The sequence below is a fragment of the Dryas octopetala genome, chromosome 8, assembly GCF_963921425.1.
Source record: "Dryas octopetala chromosome 8, drDryOcto1.1, whole genome shotgun sequence".
In the NCBI taxonomy this organism is placed as follows: domain Eukaryota; kingdom Viridiplantae; phylum Streptophyta; class Magnoliopsida; order Rosales; family Rosaceae; genus Dryas; species Dryas octopetala.
Genome location: NC_141373.1, coordinates 2,041,719 through 2,059,612, shown reverse-complemented (window position 1 = coordinate 2,059,612; position 17,894 = coordinate 2,041,719). Strand labels below are relative to the sequence as shown.

At 36.0% G+C, this 17,894-nt stretch overlaps 3 protein-coding genes and 1 pseudogene across 5 annotated transcripts; 1 reads left to right on the top strand and 3 right to left on the bottom strand.

The window, feature by feature from the left end:
• Positions 1-37: 37 nt before the first annotated feature.
• LOC147275865 (GTP-binding protein) lies at positions 38-4,243 on the bottom strand. The gene is made up of 8 exons (XM_086254127.1): positions 3,511-4,243; positions 3,174-3,398; positions 2,795-3,054; positions 2,464-2,678; positions 1,755-1,880; positions 961-1,137; positions 659-796; positions 38-559 (listed from the first exon to the last, which is right to left on the bottom strand). Exons 1-8 carry the CDS (start codon positions 3,969-3,971, stop codon positions 257-259), a joined length of 1,905 nt encoding a protein of 634 aa, XP_086110253.1. The 5' UTR covers positions 3,972-4,243; the 3' UTR covers positions 38-256.
• A 291-nt stretch (positions 4,244-4,534) lies between these two features.
• LOC147275864 (ARM repeat superfamily protein) lies at positions 4,535-7,328 on the bottom strand. Of its 2 annotated transcripts, none has more exons than XM_086254379.1 (7): positions 6,987-7,328; positions 6,418-6,551; positions 6,111-6,337; positions 5,886-6,024; positions 5,351-5,477; positions 5,004-5,122; positions 4,535-4,910 (listed from the first exon to the last, which is right to left on the bottom strand). In XM_086254379.1, exons 1-7 carry the CDS (start codon positions 7,132-7,134, stop codon positions 4,878-4,880), a joined length of 927 nt encoding a protein of 308 aa, XP_086110505.1. In that variant the 5' UTR covers positions 7,135-7,328; the 3' UTR covers positions 4,535-4,877. The 2 variants fall into 2 exon arrangements, with proteins under 2 accessions (XP_086110505.1, XP_086110504.1); XM_086254378.1 differs by having other exon boundaries at positions 4,537-4,910; positions 6,957-7,324.
• Positions 7,329-8,354: 1,026 nt separating this feature from the next.
• BS14A (BET1P/SFT1P-like protein 14A) lies at positions 8,355-11,179 on the top strand. Of its 2 annotated transcripts, XM_086254433.1 has the most exons (6): positions 8,355-8,427; positions 8,582-8,657; positions 9,823-9,970; positions 10,581-10,637; positions 10,726-10,785; positions 10,918-11,179. In XM_086254433.1, exons 2-6 carry the CDS (start codon positions 8,644-8,646, stop codon positions 11,005-11,007), a joined length of 369 nt encoding a protein of 122 aa, XP_086110559.1. In that variant the 5' UTR covers positions 8,355-8,427; positions 8,582-8,643; the 3' UTR covers positions 11,008-11,179. The 2 variants fall into 2 exon arrangements, with proteins under 2 accessions (XP_086110559.1, XP_086110558.1); XM_086254432.1 differs by lacking the exon at positions 8,355-8,427 and having other exon boundaries at positions 8,436-8,657.
• Positions 11,180-11,289: 110 nt separating this feature from the next.
• LOC147275862 (uncharacterized) lies at positions 11,290-17,894 on the bottom strand (annotated as a pseudogene).

The following is a 17,894-nucleotide window of genomic DNA, read 5'->3' as shown; positions in this document are numbered from 1 at the left end:
CAATGTTAACTTAATTTTAAAACTGATACCTGGTGCTACTGCTAAGTCTGCTGTCACTTGACTAAGAATTGTATGTTATATACAAAAAACACAATCCATAACTAAAATAATTTTAGCGAAAAATATTACATATATCATGCAATAAAGAAGCTCAAAATTGTAACTACTGGATATTTACATAATCTCAGCATTACTGAGATTAAAAGTGATTAAAGAGGACAACAGCAGTCCTCTAGTGAAGAGTTAAAACTGTTATTCAAACAGGAGACACACTTCTCTTGTCAGACAAGATCCTTTCAGGCATTCTTTTTGTAAATTGGTCGCTCTTCTTGCTACTGCCATCTCTCTTTGGGACGGACCTCGGCATGATCCTGATCGGAATTCCACCCAAATCAAAGTCTTCCTTCAAAGACTTTTTTAAGAACCTGATTTCTGTCTCCGAGAGCTCTGTCTTCCCGCTCACAAAGGCAACAAAGGTGGGTGGTCGGGCCTTCACCTGCGTGAAGTACTTAACCTTGGGTTGAGCAGCCTGATCTTTCCAAGAATGCCTGCTCATAACCTGATCAAACACAGGAAAAGATGGAGAGAGTGTTATTTCCAAATATTAATTACTTTTAGAGGTTGGATAGAGGGAACACAAAAGGTGTCTTCAACTGACCTTACGCAACCAACGGTTAAGGCGAGCTGTGGACAATCTTGAACACCATTTTCCATATGTATCAATAACCTGGTTCATGACAGCTGCCTGACCCCTTCCCTCCAATGCTGATATGAATACAACTGGTATTCCAGTCACCTGTTGGCCAAAGCATTGTTTTTAACATCAACGCAGAAAAACATTGCACATACTACTCAGGTAGCCAATGAGAAGCATGTGAAAAATGCGTGAGTGATTAAAATAATAACAAGCATGGAGCATTCTAGACATAGTTATGTCAAGAAAATACTACACAGGCATACCTGGGGTATAACCGTCTGAATTTCTTCCGGCACAGCTTCCATGACCTTGTCATGTAATTCCTTTCCTCTTAATAGATCCATCTTGTTCACAACCACAACCAAACCACGCCCTTCTTCAACTGCCCGTCTAGCTATAACTACTTCATCATGCTTCATGCTTCTTCTAGCATTTGCAATCTGATCATTGTACATAATGTTGCCAAAAAAAAAAGAAAGGGAATCCATCAAATATAGAGAAGAAAACACAAATCAGTTACATGTTATAACATTAAATAGGGCATATATGACTAATATCATTACAATATAGTCAGCTAGTGTTTTTTTTTTTTTTTTTTAAATATTCATAAAGACTAAAGAGCATCATGCCCTTTAGAAATCTCTATACCAAGTTTAGAGGTTTAAAATGCTCTTCGGTCAAATTTAATAGTATCTGCATCCTCCATGGCAAATAACCATCATTGGGCATACTTGCTTCCATGCAGTAATGCATTGATCGATTTCATTGCACTTTTTTCTAATAGGGAATATTTACATAGAATCAAAAGCATTAAACTACTGTAAGCAGTATAATTAACCCTTGAGTTTTACTCCTCTCCAAATCAAAAAATATATAATTGTCAATAGGTAGAACTGTGCGCGTTAAATGCCACGTTTCACCTTATTAGACAACACACTGTACACACCTGAGACCTTTTCTCCACCTTAGATAATTTTACCATTTTCATTGTATAAATCTAAACATATCACAAACTATCAAATTGTTGTAAAAGAAGAAAACATGTTCTGTGACACACCTCTTCTGCATCAAGGACCAAAACAATTACATGAGCTCTCATTAGACTCTTCCTTGACTGCACAATGCTCAAGGATGCTGGTCCTTTCTCCTGCTTTGTTCTCTGCAACCAACCTGCAGTGTCAACCTGAATAGGAAGCCACAATAAAATCAAAGTACATGAAATATGAAAAGTTACTTAAAAAATACATATGCAGAATTATATAATTGAATTTAGAAAGTACTACTAAAAAGACTTTGAAATTCACTCAATCCTTAAAGCACTTCTTATTGATTTATCTAGCCAAGAAATGGAAAAGCTATGAAATCTAATAATGTCACTCCAGCTCTGCATTAGCAAAGAAGAGTTCCTAGTGACTACCATTTCAAGGAGGAAATTCTACTGACACGAAATTAACCCCCTTCCCAACTCCCAAAGAAAGATTCCTGCATTTGTGAATGAAGCTAAGAGCATAAAGAAATTGATATATACTATAAAAGCTGGGGTTGAGGACGGAAACTTTGACAGAGATAGGACAAGGCTAGCATGTCATGAGCATATTAAGGAGTACAAGTAGTGTATAATTAGAATATAAACAGTTAACCTGTGTTTTGAGAATTGAGATACCACTAAGCATTATAGTTCTCCAGATAATTTGGAAGATGAGGAATGGTGCAAGGATATTATGTGACGGAATAAAAAACACCAAACAAATAAAGATAATATTTACCAGGTATATAGTTCTCCCTTGAAATTCAAATTGAGCTCTAATTGAATCTCTTGTCAAACCAGCTTCCGGACCCACCAGCACACGTTCTTCTTGTAACAATGTATTCAGCAAGGTCGACTTCCCAACGTTTGGTCTTCCTACAATTGCTAACTGTAATGACAACTTACTCTCCTCAACCTCGTCCTCACCAAAATAACTCTCCTCAGTACCTTCATCTAGATTTCAGGAAAGAAGCAAAAGTGGGGTTAGTAATTGAGGATGACATTATAATTGACCACTTCACCAAGAAAGCAGTATTTTATTGAAAGAACAAATGGATAGGTTTTCTTACTGTTCAAGACTTGGAGCATATATTCCTCAAGAACAGGCTTCAAAGTCCCATAAAGATCTTGCATACCCAGTCCAGTTTCAGCTGATATAGCAATAGGGTCACCAAATCCTAACTTATAAGTTTCAGCAGCTGCCGCAACAAGAGAGCCGCTCCCATCCAAAAGTGATTCAGATTTGTTCATAGCAACAACAAGATTGATTCCAGGTGCATTTTTGCGCAACCACCTCCCAACCTCCAGATCAAGGGGGTGCAGTCCAGCTCTAGTCACAAGATAACACACACACACACACACACTCATCATTTGATTTCCGAAACTGAAACCACATTGTGATTATTTTTAAACAAGTAAGAACATGCAGCTAGAATCCCTGTAACTAACCTCACATCTATTAGGAAAACCGCAAACTGAGACCTTGCGAGAACATTTTTCGTCATCCCAGCTGTTCTGTCAAGAATAGAGCCTGAAGTTGCTGCGGTTTCTAAGCCAGCCGAGTCCAATACTCGAAACCGTAGATCACCCAATTTGGCAATGCCTTCTCTTATGTCACGAGTAACATGATCATCCGGTGTGTTGTAGACAAGAGCCTCCCTCCTCCGGATTAAACTAAAAAGAACCCCACAAAAATAAAGTAACAAAATTTAAGTCAGATGCACATTGACATAGAATAATACTAACCTCAAACTAAAAAGGGCATGTAGAAGGAACAAAAACTGACCGATTAAACAAGGCGGACTTGCCCACATTTGGGCGCCCAATAAGAATTACAGTGGGAAGCAGATTCTTGTTCACTTTGGTGAAATCCACTGGTTTTTGGTACATGGCCCTAACTTTCTTGGTTGTGACTTCGTCATCAGCCTCCAAATGACCACTTGCATCATTACAAATATCAGAATCAGAGAGTTCACAACTGGGTAGGGTGCAAAATTGCCCTGTAGCCTGAAGTTGAAGGATACAAAGATGCAAGATTGAGATTGAGCTGTAGTGAGTTCGATCCCAACCCAAACCCAGAGATGGTTTTGCACTGCGATTTAAACCAAATTTAATTGGGTGTCTATGTCTTTCTATGAACAACAAGTTGGGGATTGAGTTGGTGGAACTCTTAAGCGGATTGTGGAGGAGACCAAAACCAAGCTTCTGCTTCCGAGCTGAAAGTGAACGAATCCATGAATGAGACATACCCACCAGACCCAGACCTCGGGTGTCCAAAGGCGTAACCTGAAACTTTGAGAGAGAGAGAGAGAGAGAGAGAGAGAGAGAGAGGACTAGTATTAAGTCACGAGTAACATTAACATGATCATCTGGTGAGTTGTGGAGGTTGGAGAGCTGGAGGGTGAGAATGACAGAGCCAAAGCAGAGGGCGGCAGAGGAGAAGCTAAAGCTTGATGAGTTAAAGCCTCAGACTCTGGAGTGAAGACGATGCTGCCAATTACTTGTTTCTGGGCGGCGCCAATTCCACTTCTTTTGGTTTTTTGTCAATTTCACTTTGTATTTTTAACATAACGTTTTTATTTTTATTTTATTCCAAATTATTTTAACAATTTTAATTGATTTTTCCACTTTTTAACGTGTCATTTGAGCAGAGAATGGATCCCAATCTTGTTAATTTTCCATCGCGGAAAGGGTTGGCATTCAAAATTTTGGAAAGTTAAAGTGATATTTAAAAAATTGAAAAGATAAAAGAGTACATCAACTAAGATAGACTCATAGACCCCTAGAATGCAAAAGGGTAATTAACCCATTTTTTATCCAAAATTGGTGGCATATGAATTATGAATTCGCAGTCTATATCCTTATACAAACTTGTTCATGATCATGTAGGTTGTATTCAATTCCATGTTGCCAATCATCATTGATTAACAACTGTAGCCATATATTTGAATAGCCATGGCAATAAAAAAATACAGGTCAATTTTTTGGGTCTAATAATACAGGTTAATTTAGACAAGCAAAGCAAAAGACTCTGTTTCTTCCCTTTCCCCAACTTCATGCTTGTACTTCCTGGATTAACTGTCCACATATTGGAGCTTCAAATATTTTGCGTATGGACCAAAGGCGTCGATGACGGAAACCAACTGTTATTATCTATTGCACTAGAGGAGCTCGCATGAAGAGGTACTGCATATAACACATAGACTTCAGTCATTTTCCTGATGATATATGCTAAATCTAAAGTTTGATTGTTTTCAAATCATGTTTTGATATGCATACCTCAAAGGATTTTCCTGATCTTTCAAATTCCAGCATGCTTAGAGCAACTTCACAACTTTGTGACACGATAGGCTCGGGATCTGTTGCGAATTCCTCAAGAAGTGATACACTTTGGTCATCTGCACACAAAGAAGTAACTCAATTAAATAACCCAAATCAGATGCTATTTAACAATGCCATATCAAGTAGATTATTAAAAAAGGGCTTCAACAGTGAACCACTGACAGAGGAATACCAGCCACCTCATATTACAGGCACACATAGCAGAAAATTTGCCAATCTATTACCACTATATAGATAGATAGATATTTTGTAGAACATGATTAGATAATATCAGGCAGTCATACCGGCAATGGAACCAAGAGCTTCAGCAGCTTCATGTCTGACCATTGGATGCTCATTTCTATCCTTAAGTATGTTGGAAAGAGCAGCTGAAGCAGCTTTGTTTTGCAATTGACCCAACACATAAGCAACCTGAAAACCAGTTCCAAAAAAATATGAAGGCGAAAAGACACCTACTTGTGAAAACAAATCTACATCAGACAAAACAAGAAAGACCCTTTTAAAATGAACATTTAAGTAAAAAATCACCATGACCTGACAACAAATCACTTCATTATTATATTAAAATGTTACCGACAATACCAAAGCATGTCACAAGGATAATATTCTACTGAATGGAAAGGAACCTTAAAAAAAAATAGTAATAGCCTTTAAAGCATGTTGTTCATGCTCTAAAAGCAATTAGATACATTAGCCTTTAAAGCATCCTTGTGCAAATTTAACATATCAAATAGAGACTTGTCAAAGATCCATTTAAATAAAGCGAAAAAGAATGGTCTAAATTTAAAATCTCTCAGTTAGATTAGATAATAAACAAACCTCATGACGCAAAAGAGCACTTCCTGAACCCAAAGAATCAATTATAGCAGTAACAGCTTCATCTCCACCATGATTTCGAAGAGCAAAGAGAGCAGCATACCGCTCATACATACTTTTCTTTTCATCCAGAAGAACTTCCCTTAAAATGATTAATACAAGTCAGAAATTTAGAAAACTATCATTGTGTGGTACAAAATTTAAGCCATAAATGATAACCAGACAAACCTTAGTTGATTTACAGAAGAACCAGAAGTAGCCGGTGCAGCCGGATCAACTGACATAAAAGGTGATTTTTCATCCATGGATTGACTACTGGCATCCTTCAATTGCTCAATTCGGTTAAGGGCCAATTCACAAGTTTCTTTTACCTCCTGAGCTGGATCTAAAGCCAGACTATTCTTCAACAGAGGAACATTGCTCTCTAAACCAATTGCACCAAGAGCTTCTGCTGCCTACAAAAATGCAATACGAAGAATAAGACATGTTACGTGAAGATGAGAAATATAAGTATATTAAGGTGATATGAACCCACCTCATGACGAACAATGGGGTGCAAAGAGAGGTCATTGAGAACCGCTACCAAAGCAGGGATTGCATCCGCATCTTGCATTTGACCCAATGCAAATGCAGCCTCATGTGCCAACAAATTTGAAGAATCCCTTGTTGCTGCAGAACGAAATACATGTCCATAGCACAGTTAGAACAACACTAATCATCATTGCATATATTAATATAGCAGTAGACCAAGGAAGGAAAAACCTCACAAGTAACATCCAGATAATACTTTTGAACCCAGAAAAAAGAATAAAAACAATAACATATAGCATGTTACTTCCAATCCACTTCTTAACATTCATAATTGTAATGCAAGCACAGGTGCTAATTAGTCAGTAATGTTCATTCAAACTTCTGGTTTAGCTCAAAGAGAAAGATATTGAGTTTTGATTTTAAAGTCAAAAGAAGTACACCCAAATTTCTAATTAAACATTAAAAAAGTAACCTTTGATAGAAATTGAAAAATATGAACACTTCGTGAATTCAAGGCATGAAGTAAAATCGAAGTGAACGAACCGGTAATTAGGGCGTTGCGAGGGTCAGGACCTTTAAGGTTGCGGAGAGAGAACAAGGCTCTGAAGCGCTCCGATATGGGCTGGGTCGGGTCGAGCAATCGGTCGCAGAGAAATTTCACCATCTCGGGTGAGGACTCGAAGCTAGTGGTGGTGCCGTCGTCGTCGTTTAACGAACCCATGAATTTGCGACGTGAGTGGTGAGCTAGACGGTGGCTTCTGCTATGAGGGTACCAACGAGCCCTACCTTTGAAGGGTTAGGGTTTGTTTGTCTCTCTCAGTCTGAGCAGAATCGGATGCTCATATTGAAGAAGACGATGCAGAATTCAGTTCCCACCTTTTTTTCGCTTTTTACATGTTTTATATCCGGAGCTGTATCCGTCTCAAAAACAGCAACCCGGCCCAAACCAACCCAACCCAACAGTAAAAAGATGGGGATTCTATAAAAACCAACAATTTTCTTTTCAAAACCCCCACATAAAAGTTTTATCCTTAAAACCCCACATTTTTACCGCCCTTTTTAGTCAATGACATTTTTTATAATTTTTGATATTTTTACCCTTAAATAATTAAGAAAAAAACAACCCCACCGGCCCACCACCAGCCTCATCATCGGCCACCTCCCTCTATTCCTCCACTCTTTCTGCACTCTCTTTCCTATTTTTTCTTTTTCTTCTCTCATTTTTCTCCCTCTCCATCTCACAATAAAAACTGACGTAAATATTGACAAAGTTGGTATGAATCAAAAACAAAATTGATGTAATTTGGTGCCTTAGGCAAGTTGGACGTTCAATATTTTTCATACAAATTGTTTCCATTATCATTCTCATTATTGTTTTCATTGTTATTGCCACCACCACCATCACCACTATACAATACTTATTGCATTTAAATTTTATTATTCTTAATTAGATTAGACAAATAAGATTCTTCCAAATTCTATCAGTTTAATTAGAATCTTTTAAAATTTCATAATTATAGAAATTAGCTAACATTCCTTTTTTTTTTGGGGGTTGAATAGCTAACATTACTTAACTTTATTCCATTTCTATGTTATAGGTGTATACACCAGAAACGAACTCAGAGACACGTAAGTGACTGAGGCTCGCAGATAAACATAAGACCTATTGTCTACAATCATATAAGCGACAAGTTAAACTCATAACAGTAAAATCAAAAGTCAACTCCACATGACATCACAAAGGATTTGCCTAAAAGACCAGAAATTAGCTAAAAGGTAAAATTCATTTTACGCACAATGGTAACAACACCCTCAACACAGTAAAAGCACTTCAATTCTTATCCCAATGATATATAACTCATCCCGTGGGACCCACAAGCGTAAAATTTTTCCTTCCCCCGCAAGATCAGTCTCACTCAGAAATCAGAATATAAATCCCAGCGAGAGAAGTCACTCCCCGTTTCCCCTCTTTCTTCTTCCTCTGCTCGGAAAATCCTGGGCTTCCCTCGAAACGGTAACGTTTCTTCGCTCCCAATCTCTCTCAGATCTGAGTTGTCATATCGGAAAATCCTCATCGCTCATTTCATCCACTTCTATTATATTTTTTTATTTTCGGTTCCAAATAAGTTTTTTATTTTTATTTTTTGAAAAATTCAAATTGGCTACAGTGCTCAAATTTGAAGATCAAAGAAGCAGCGACTGGATTGAATTGTTCTGGTTCTTGTGAGCCATGAATGCTCGAAGGTTAGCTCATTTACGATATCGATGCGAATCGGATTGATTTGGTCTTTTAACAATTTTATTTTCTTTGTTCTCGAACATTCTGAAACATATTTACCTGATTCTGTTACGTAAATTGTAAATTCCTATTTAGATCTGTGCATAACGTATGGTTTTTGCTATGCCTTGGTGTTGTTTGTTGTGTGTACTAAGTACTGACTGAGAGATAAACAGAGAGAATTCGACTTCGTTTTGTTGTTTGATTAGTAAACTTGAAAACCCATTTGGATTAGGTGTTACCTAATCTTCTATTCCAATTGATACTTATATCAATGCAAATGTTATCCAAACAAATTGTTTGTTTTCTGGGTTAGTCAGTTCTTTTATTGAATTATGTTTTGGACCATTTCAAGTACGATTGCTTGCTATTTTACAAAACTAACAAAAGATTTATATACGAGTAAGAGCTCATGTGGGACATCAAAAAACATTGGGATGTGTTTAACAATAATTTGATGAGAAAAGGATTTGATGGATACTGTAAATGTCTCTTTGATTACTGATGCTCATATTTTGTGCAATGCTGCTTGTACCGGTACATGTACTCATAATGCATTTATGAGATCCATGACCACACATTTTTTCTTGGAAATAAGGAATAGACAAGGGTAAATTTCACTATATCCCCTGTAGTTGGACCTTATAGGAATTTGTTTAGGAAATGACAATTTAATCACCTTTTCACCATAAAAAATGAAATATTTTCTATTCTTTCCCACAAAAAATGAGCTTTAGATCATCTAATCCTTCAAAACTTGTGCAATTTGAACTAATTTTGAGCATAATAAAGTTATATAAGGTCATGACTGTAATTCTAAGGTCAAACAGATTCCATTTATTTGAACTTTTCCCATAAACAATTCATCACCTTTTAAGACCAATATAGCATTTTGTTTTGATGCCTACAAGATTTGAACTTTTTTGTATTGATTAATCCCATTTTATTTGCATAGTGTCTTGACTGCAAGGCTGGAAAGATAAACATCTGATATGAACATATTGTTCTCGTCATTGAACATTTTGTCAATTTTAGCGGATTCTTCCCATGTTTCATTTGACGGAAATTTATGTTGTTAATGGTGTGTTTGCTGATCATTCTAACAATATCATGAAATCTAATTATGTGCAGGGACTTCCGTGGCAACAAAGTTGCTCTGTTTGATGGCATTGAAGAAGGTGGCATTAGGGCCACATCTTCCTACTCCCATGAAATTGATGAACATGATAATGAAAGGGCAGTGGAAGGATTGCAAGATAGAGTCCTTTTACTCAAGAGAGTAAGCCACCTCCTTGTCCCCCTCCCCCCTCCTTTCCCTTGTGTTTTAATGCCTGGAAACTTGCAAGTTTTGCAATTGTGATTGTGGTGGTTCCTGACTAGCTTCGATATATATGATTGTTGGGTTACAATATCAATAAGATTTTGTATTGTTGTCTAATCAATCCATGCTTTGCTCAAATGTTTGAATAGGTTGAGGAGGCAAATGTAGCTTTTGAATTTTGTAGTATGGTTCTTGGTTAAAATTTTCTTGTATAAATTCTTGATGTTTACCTTTTCCTTATTGGCAAAACAAATAAAGCAACAATGAAATCCTTCTAATTGGAATGAGGGATTGAAAGATTCATTGGTCTTTTTTTTTCCATGTTAGCAAAACATCACCTCTTGAACTTAATGTTTGACAAAATCCACTAGTGGTAAAACTGTAGTTTTTTATGTGAAGTTATAAGCTAGGGTTGACAAATTATTGTAAGAGAAATATAATACCCGTTGATGTTCTGTACTTCTAGACTTAAACTCCCATAGGCTTTAGTGTCTCCTGAATTCCCAATCAAATACTAATCCTAGATCAAACAGAAAAAACCAAATACTAATCCATTTCTTTTCAACAGTTGTCAGGTGATATAAATGAGGAGGTGGAGAGTCATAATCACATGCTGGACCGAATGGTATGTATGCTGCAGCTAAGATATCCTTCTCTCTATAGTTTACATTGTTTATATGTTATCTAATCATAATGTACATTGCCTAATTTAGGGCAATGATATGGATTCATCAAGGGGAGTGCTATCCGGTACAATGGACAAGTTCAAGATGGTATGTACGCTAGATATCTGTCACTGAACTCCTTTCCAAATTTATCCTTTCCTTTTTCAAAATTATAGGGGTGTTTCTTCATTTATCCTTCCAAGGGTCCCCTTCTGATTCATAGGGTTTCATTTTGTTCAGGTTTTTGAGACCAAGTCAAGCCAGAGAATGTTTACACTAGTGGCATCATTTGTGGTCGTTTTCCTAGTTATATACTATCTCACTAGGTAACTGATCCATGATGGATTGATACAGCCACTAGTTTTGAGTTGAATATGGAAGGAAGACACTTGCTTTTCACTGTAAACAATGGTTACCTTGTGTTTGTAAGATATTCTGGTATGTTTATGTAAAAATGTTTAAAATGCATCAAATAGGAGTTGAATGCCTGGAGTTTGTAGCAGATGGTTATTTGCCGTTTCATCAACCCATCAACCACTCGACAACATACGAACTCTTCTTCCCTCCCACACCCGACACAGATAGTTTTACCCCGGTGAAACATCTCAGTAACTACCGGCAGATCCACTGGATCTGGTTGCTGCTTTCACTCGAATTCTCCTCAGGCTCCAATCCCCTTTCAATCAACGGACGACTGCTCAACAAAATTTAAACGAGAAGTTTCGGCGTATATTGAAGAAAAAAAAGACTTGGGCTCGCACCCCCGGCGCACATCATATGATGCCGGCCCTGCTAGTACTATTCAGTTAGGATGTGCCCCTTCTTTGGTAAGGTTGTCTGACTTGTACAGGCAAAGGTTATTGATTTTTCTAGTTATGTTTAGCTGCAGAGCTAAATTAAGCTTGTAAAGCTTTGTCTCGGAGAGTCTACCTCAACCAAATCACTGAGTTATATATGAGCTATTAGCAGTATTCTTTAAAACATGGTACAGAACAACCTGAATGGAAGAAGTAATTGAAACAAACAGCAATGAACACAGGAACCCGGGCCCTCTTTACTGGGAGGAGCTATGTATACTGAGCATCTTTAGCATCCTCTCTACTTATTGAGAGTGATGAACATACATAGCGTATGGCATTGCCAAATGTGGGATTATATCAAAATTGCAAGGCTGACCAAAGCAAACCAGAGCATGTTATTTCTGTTTGTGCGTGGTTCCATTTTGCAGAGAGGCAGCAAAACTAACTACAAATAAACGCAATACAAATTAAATAAAGCTACAGCTGCAGCCCAACGTTCTCATTTTTTTTTTTTTTTGGGGTCTCAAATAAACATAATAGTTATGGTTAAAATATTTCTGATTTTAATAATCTTGAATTTACTTGGCTATAAATGTACATACTTAAATCATTATGATGGATTTTTCAGTTTGAGTCAGAATTGGACTTCATTCTCAATCAGATTATAGAGAAGTCTTGAAGTCCACATGGGGAAGTGTTGGTCACGTGGAAGGTTTTGGGCCAGGTAAGCCGATTGGCCCAAAGCAAATTAGGCTCAATTAGTCAGAAACGAGTTTATTTTGGAAGCCCGGCAAATAGTCCTTGCACGCTTCACAACAACTGTTTGGAAAATTTGAGTACTTCTTGCAACTGAGCGAGAAAAAAGATAATTACTTAAACTAGTAAATTAATTAATTATAAGTTGGATGATTAATCAGGCAGGTCAAGCAAGTGAGCAAGAGCCAAGAGTGGTACTCAATACTAATTATAATTAAGTCCTCTGCAGGCTCAGGACTGTTTAAATGTACATGTGTGTGTTGTTGTGGTGGTAGTTAATTAAAGAATAAAGACCAGGTCAATTAAGGCCATTCGATATTGTCATGATGCATGAACCACTCCATTAGTACTCCTAAGTAGGGGTGGGTTCGGCACGGTAACCGTACCGAAACTCACATACCGACTTCCGATCGAGAAGGAGCGGAGGGAGGATTTTGGACCCCGATACCGTGCCGACGGTAGTCGGAATCGGATGCATTCGGCATTGGTCGGAGCTAGGCGGTGTCAGAATGGTACTCGGCAAACCCACTAGCAGCAAAACCCAGAAATGCAAACCAAAGGGAGGCGGCGAGACAGAGGGGGTTTCGAGTGGGCGGAGACCAAAGGGAGAGAGGGAAGGAGGAGGCGAGTAGTCGAGCATGATGAGCTCGGCCTCGTCACCAGCCGTTGCCGGAGGGCGGCAGATCGAAGAGAGAGGTGATCGGGGAGGGGGGAGAGAGAAGAGAGAGAAGAGATCTGGGAGAGAGAAGGCCATGGGGAGGGAGAGGAGGAAGAAAGGGAGAGTTTGGTGGTGGTCTCGCCGGCGTCACGCCGGACTAAGGAGAGAGGGTGTCGCGAGAAGGAGGAGAGAGAGACTTCGAGAGTGAGACTTTGAAAGTGAAACAAAAAAAAATATATGTTGTTTTGAGTTTTGAATTTTGTTTAAGTGGTTTTTTTTTTTTTAAATTCATTTATTATTTAGATTTTAGACATTATGAAATTAGGAATTTATGAATAATAGGATTAGGGTATTTTGGGTTTCGTATGGGGTTTGGACTTTGGGGTTTAGGGTTTTTTGGGGTCAAATTTCAATTGGGGTTTGGTTGGGGTTTGAAGTTTTTTATTTTTATTACATATGTTTTTAAATTTATAGTATATAGTATATAGTTTATAGTTTATACTTATAGTTAGTAGTTAACTAGTTACTAGTTACTAACCTACTATATAGTATATACTATAAATTTATAACTTATAACTTATAAATACTAAACCCTATAATTTATATGTTTTTTAAATTTGTATAGTATATAGTTAATACTTAATAGTTTATATATTTTTTAATTTATATCATTAATTATATCCTAAACCTTAGGGTATAGCACTATAGCAGTATAACCTATACTCTATACTTCTATAATGTATTAATGTATATAGTATATACTTAATAGTTAATACTATATAGTCTATATTACTTTACTACTTTATACTTTTATAGTATATTAGTAAATACTATATACTATTTAGTAAATAGTATATAATATAAGTTATATAACTATAAATTATTTACTATTTACTATTTAGTATATACTATATTAGTATATTACATTATTAGTATATTAGTATACTATATTAGTATATTACCTAATAGGGCTTTTAGGCTAAATGACTAATACCATATACTAATAATAATATATTATACCATATTATACATTTATGATTGAGGTAATTACATAAATCATAAATAGTCCATAACTCCATAGTCCATATTGATATTAATATATTATACCATATGTTACTATATTATATCATATTATACAATATACTAATTAAATTACTAATATTATCATATTATACTATACTATACCATATTATACCATATTATAGTATTATACTATATACCATATACCAAACTCTAAGTTACCAACTATGAATCTATGAAGTATAAATTTATAGTATTAGACTATTAGGGTATAGAAATTAGTAATTTAGTAAGAGATATCATATACATATACTATATAGGGTTTATAATTTAGTATAATATTAGGCTTTAGGATATTTTTAATTAGTTTGTATATAGAAATGTATTATATAAATTAAAAAACATATAAGTTAATAAGTTATAGGGTTTATAAATTTATATATGTTTTATATAAATTATAGAAAATTAGAAATGTATTATATAAAATTAGAAATTATATAGCAAGGTATTTAGTATTTTAGTATTTTTTTATTTAGGGTATATCGATATAGTATAGAAATGTATAAAAATAAATTATTTTAATTATATTAATATACGGTCGGTATCAGTATACCGTCGGTACCGGGTTTTGTGAACCGGTACCGTTACCTAAATCATCGGTATCGGTATGAAAACCGAGTATCGGTATCGGTAACCGGCTAGTTCGGTATTTTTCGGTATAATGCTCGGTCGATTGTCGGTAATTTTCGGCATAAAATCCCATCCCTACTCCTAAGGCCTGCATGCATAAAATTCTTCCAAATTCCTTGGGTCAAGTCTGGTTTCTCTTTTATAAAATATATATATGTGTGTGTACAACTAGTTGTAGTATATAGTTTAATACTCAGCTTCCAATATATATATAGTTGCAACATTATGATGTAGCGCGCATCACGTATGATGATTGGCTCCGAAGTGATAGGTTCAAATCTGGCCATTAGGGTCCCGGTATCCGATTTTTGTGTACAATACATTTTCGGAAAGGGAACGATGAGGCGGATCCAAGTCATTGCCAAGGCGAATTTTGGCCAAATAAGGCCGTTTGCTAGGCCAAAATCACAATAAAGTTTTTTCAAATTTTTGGACATTTTAATTGTCTTTTATTGTTTTCAGTATTTAATTTGGCCATTGAACGTACCATTTATGTCCTTTTGGGAGTTACCTAGGGTTTGGTGGTATTTAAACATCTTTTACCAGCTGTAATCTCAATTTTTGGAAGATTAATGAAAATAGAGACTTTTCTCTAAATCCTCTATCAACTTGGTAATCTTCAAGTCAACAAGTTTTGTTTTTGGTATTCTCAATCTAAAGAATTTGTGTGTGTGTGTGTGTTGTGATTCATCACCTACGCTGCGTCACATTCTAGTTATATGTATATAGCAGCTATAGGAACATCAGCCATAGAAACTTGGGTTTGCAGCAACTTTAGCATGGTAATTAGTTCAAATAAAGATATTTTCCAGAAATTAATAAGCTATATATATATATTTAAAGATCATAATTAAAATATCCAAATGCACGAAAAAGAATAAGTACGTACGGCAGGGTCACCAGCAGCTCCACCTCGATCATGATCGATCACACAAAACTCCAATCTATATAAGATCTCTAGCTCATTAATGAATATATATTCAGATGATCGAACAAATTAAAAAACAGATCTCTCATTAATGTTGATTTTATGAGCTCGAGCTATGATCCCATGCATATTAATCTAAGTGAATGAGCTCAAGCTATGATACCATGCATATTAATCTAAGTGAATGAGCTCGAGCTATGATTTTATCATGTATTATAGAGACACTGAATAACTCATTTTGCATTTTATAAAGTTTTTATATATAACATGCATCACTTAAAGCCACAACATCCTCGGTCAATTTTAACCAACTTTGAAGCTTATTAATAAATTGCATGCAGTTTACTTCACAAAATAAATTAATGGCATTAATTTTTGTTTTGTAAAACTTTATTATCAGTAATAATTCATGCGTGCATAGGCTTTTTATAAGATGAAGACAATGCTGATTTCTTTTCTAACTTATATACAAGAGGAACATAGTATATATATCTTGTTTTCCCTTTTATATCATACGGTATTGGAGCTTAAGAAATAATGCTATTGAAGTGAATAAATATCTTAACTATGCATTCTATTCCATAATCTAAATAGTACTGCCTAGTTCTCAAGACTGCCATTCACAACCTTCAATTATGATCGACCAAACTAATTAATTAGCTAGTGTGTGCAGGAGAGTGATAGTAAAATCCCAGAAGAAAAACCTTAATCAATAATTAGAAATTTATGCTGATATATATATATATATATATATATATATATGCATGGCCATATCATTCTTTAGGTAAGTAAGTACTGTAAACAAAGTGATATACTATATTGACTTACCAAATTTGAAATGATCAGTTTGGAATTTTGCCCTCCTTTTATTATCCACCCAAGATGTCTATAAACTGCATGCACTCACACATATAATTGGTTACTCTTTAATATATAGCGCAGCGATAAAAGTACGTAATAACTAAGCTAGCTAGCTACTGGCTAGCTTACATATAGACAAACTAGCTAGACAAATTTTAACATGTTAATATTCTCCCTGTGTGATTAATTCCATTTCTTATAGAAAAAAAAAAACACACACACACACACACATACATATAAGTACTCACCGGTGAATATGTAATTTATATAGCAAAATCTACCACGTACTCAAATTCAGCATGAAAAGAAAAATAGCAATATTATAATTTATATATACTACAATTTGTTTCTGGTTAACTAGAAATTTAAATTCCTCCATACAAGAAAATGTGAGCAAGTTTATTTATAAGAGAAAATAATTGGGGTATTGAAAAAAGAAAAAGAAAAAAGAAGAGGGGGTGAGGAATAAAATAGAGGCAGAAGAAGGCATACAAAAGAAAATTGACATCGATCTCACATGAGATGATGAGAACCTTAACAAAAATTAGGGCTAGGTGTGTAGATATATATGGAAGAAGCGAAATACCTTTCTTAATTGGAAACATATATTTGCTAGCTTCTCCTCTGCCTGCAGCCTTTATATCCTAGCTAGTAAAATTGCCACAAGAAGAAATAGGCTTGAAAACATATTCTAATTAATAACACTTGTTTCTTCTTAATTTCCCACAAAATTAAGAAACATGGAATTGAAAATGTAGAGAATTGATCAGAACTGTAAAACAAATTAACAAAAAGTAGTATACATATATATATATATATAATTAATTATGCTCTCAAACCATGAATAATCCTTGATAAAAAATAAAAACTATGGATCATGACCGAGTCGAAGCTCCAAATCCAATTCATGAGCATCCCCTAATTGAGTGCAGCTTGCACTTTTAGCCAGTTGAATTTGTTTGTTAGGATGATGATGATCATCTACATATTGCGATGATGGCCCAATTGCCAGACTGAGACTACTCCCTGATCTCCAATCCTGGCCGTCCGTAAACAGACTCTGATGATCAAGCCTTGGATAGTTTCTTGCACTGTACAAGTCCTCCTCCTCATGATCATCACTAGGGTGTAGTGCATGTGGGGGTCCCACGACCGATGTTGGTGCTGGAATATAGGTTCTGTAGTTGACATGATGGTGAGGATGATCTAGGTGGTGATCATCATGATCAGGAGCCGTTGAATAATAGCTTTGATGAATTGCAGGGTACGATCTGAGACTAGTGGCATGGTCAATAGTATCTGCGTTGGTTGATGTTGTAGTAGTAGTAGTGAAATTAGGAGCGGAACTGGGCCTGGTCTTGTTGGCTCTCTCCTTGCGATGAATATTCATGTGTCCCCCCAAGGCCTGCGCCGTAGTGAACCCTCTCTTGCAGAACACACACTCGTAGGACCGCCCCAACCCCTCCGCCGTTGGATCTTCGTCGCTCGCGATCTTGGAATCCAT

Bases quoted from the DNA above. Each gene is read 5' to 3' on its own strand.
- LOC147275865 (XM_086254127.1), bottom strand. From the start codon at position 3,971: ATGTCTCATTCATGGATTCGTTCACTTTCAGCTCGGAAGCAGAAGCTT. The intron at 3,055-3,173 runs GTTAGTTACAGG...TCTTGTGACTAG, and splicing joins GTTTTCCTAATAGATGTGAG to AGCTGGACTGCACCCCCTTG. The intron at 797-960 runs GTATGCCTGTGT...TTTGGCCAACAG, and splicing joins TTCAGACGGTTATACCCCAG to GTGACTGGAATACCAGTTGT.
- LOC147275864 (XM_086254378.1), bottom strand. From the start codon at position 7,134: ATGGGTTCGTTAAACGACGACGACGGCACCACCACTAGCTTCGAGTCC. The intron at 6,552-6,956 runs GTTCGTTCACTT...TTCGTTCTGCAG, and splicing joins TCGCAACGCCCTAATTACCG to CAACAAGGGATTCTTCAAAT. The intron at 5,478-5,885 runs GTTTGTTTATTA...ACTGGTTTTCAG, and splicing joins GTGCTCTTTTGCGTCATGAG to GTTGCTTATGTGTTGGGTCA.
- BS14A (XM_086254433.1), top strand. The intron at 10,638-10,725 runs GTATGTATGCTG...TGCCTAATTTAG, and splicing joins ATCACATGCTGGACCGAATG to GGCAATGATATGGATTCATC. The intron at 10,786-10,917 runs GTATGTACGCTA...CATTTTGTTCAG, and splicing joins CAATGGACAAGTTCAAGATG to GTTTTTGAGACCAAGTCAAG.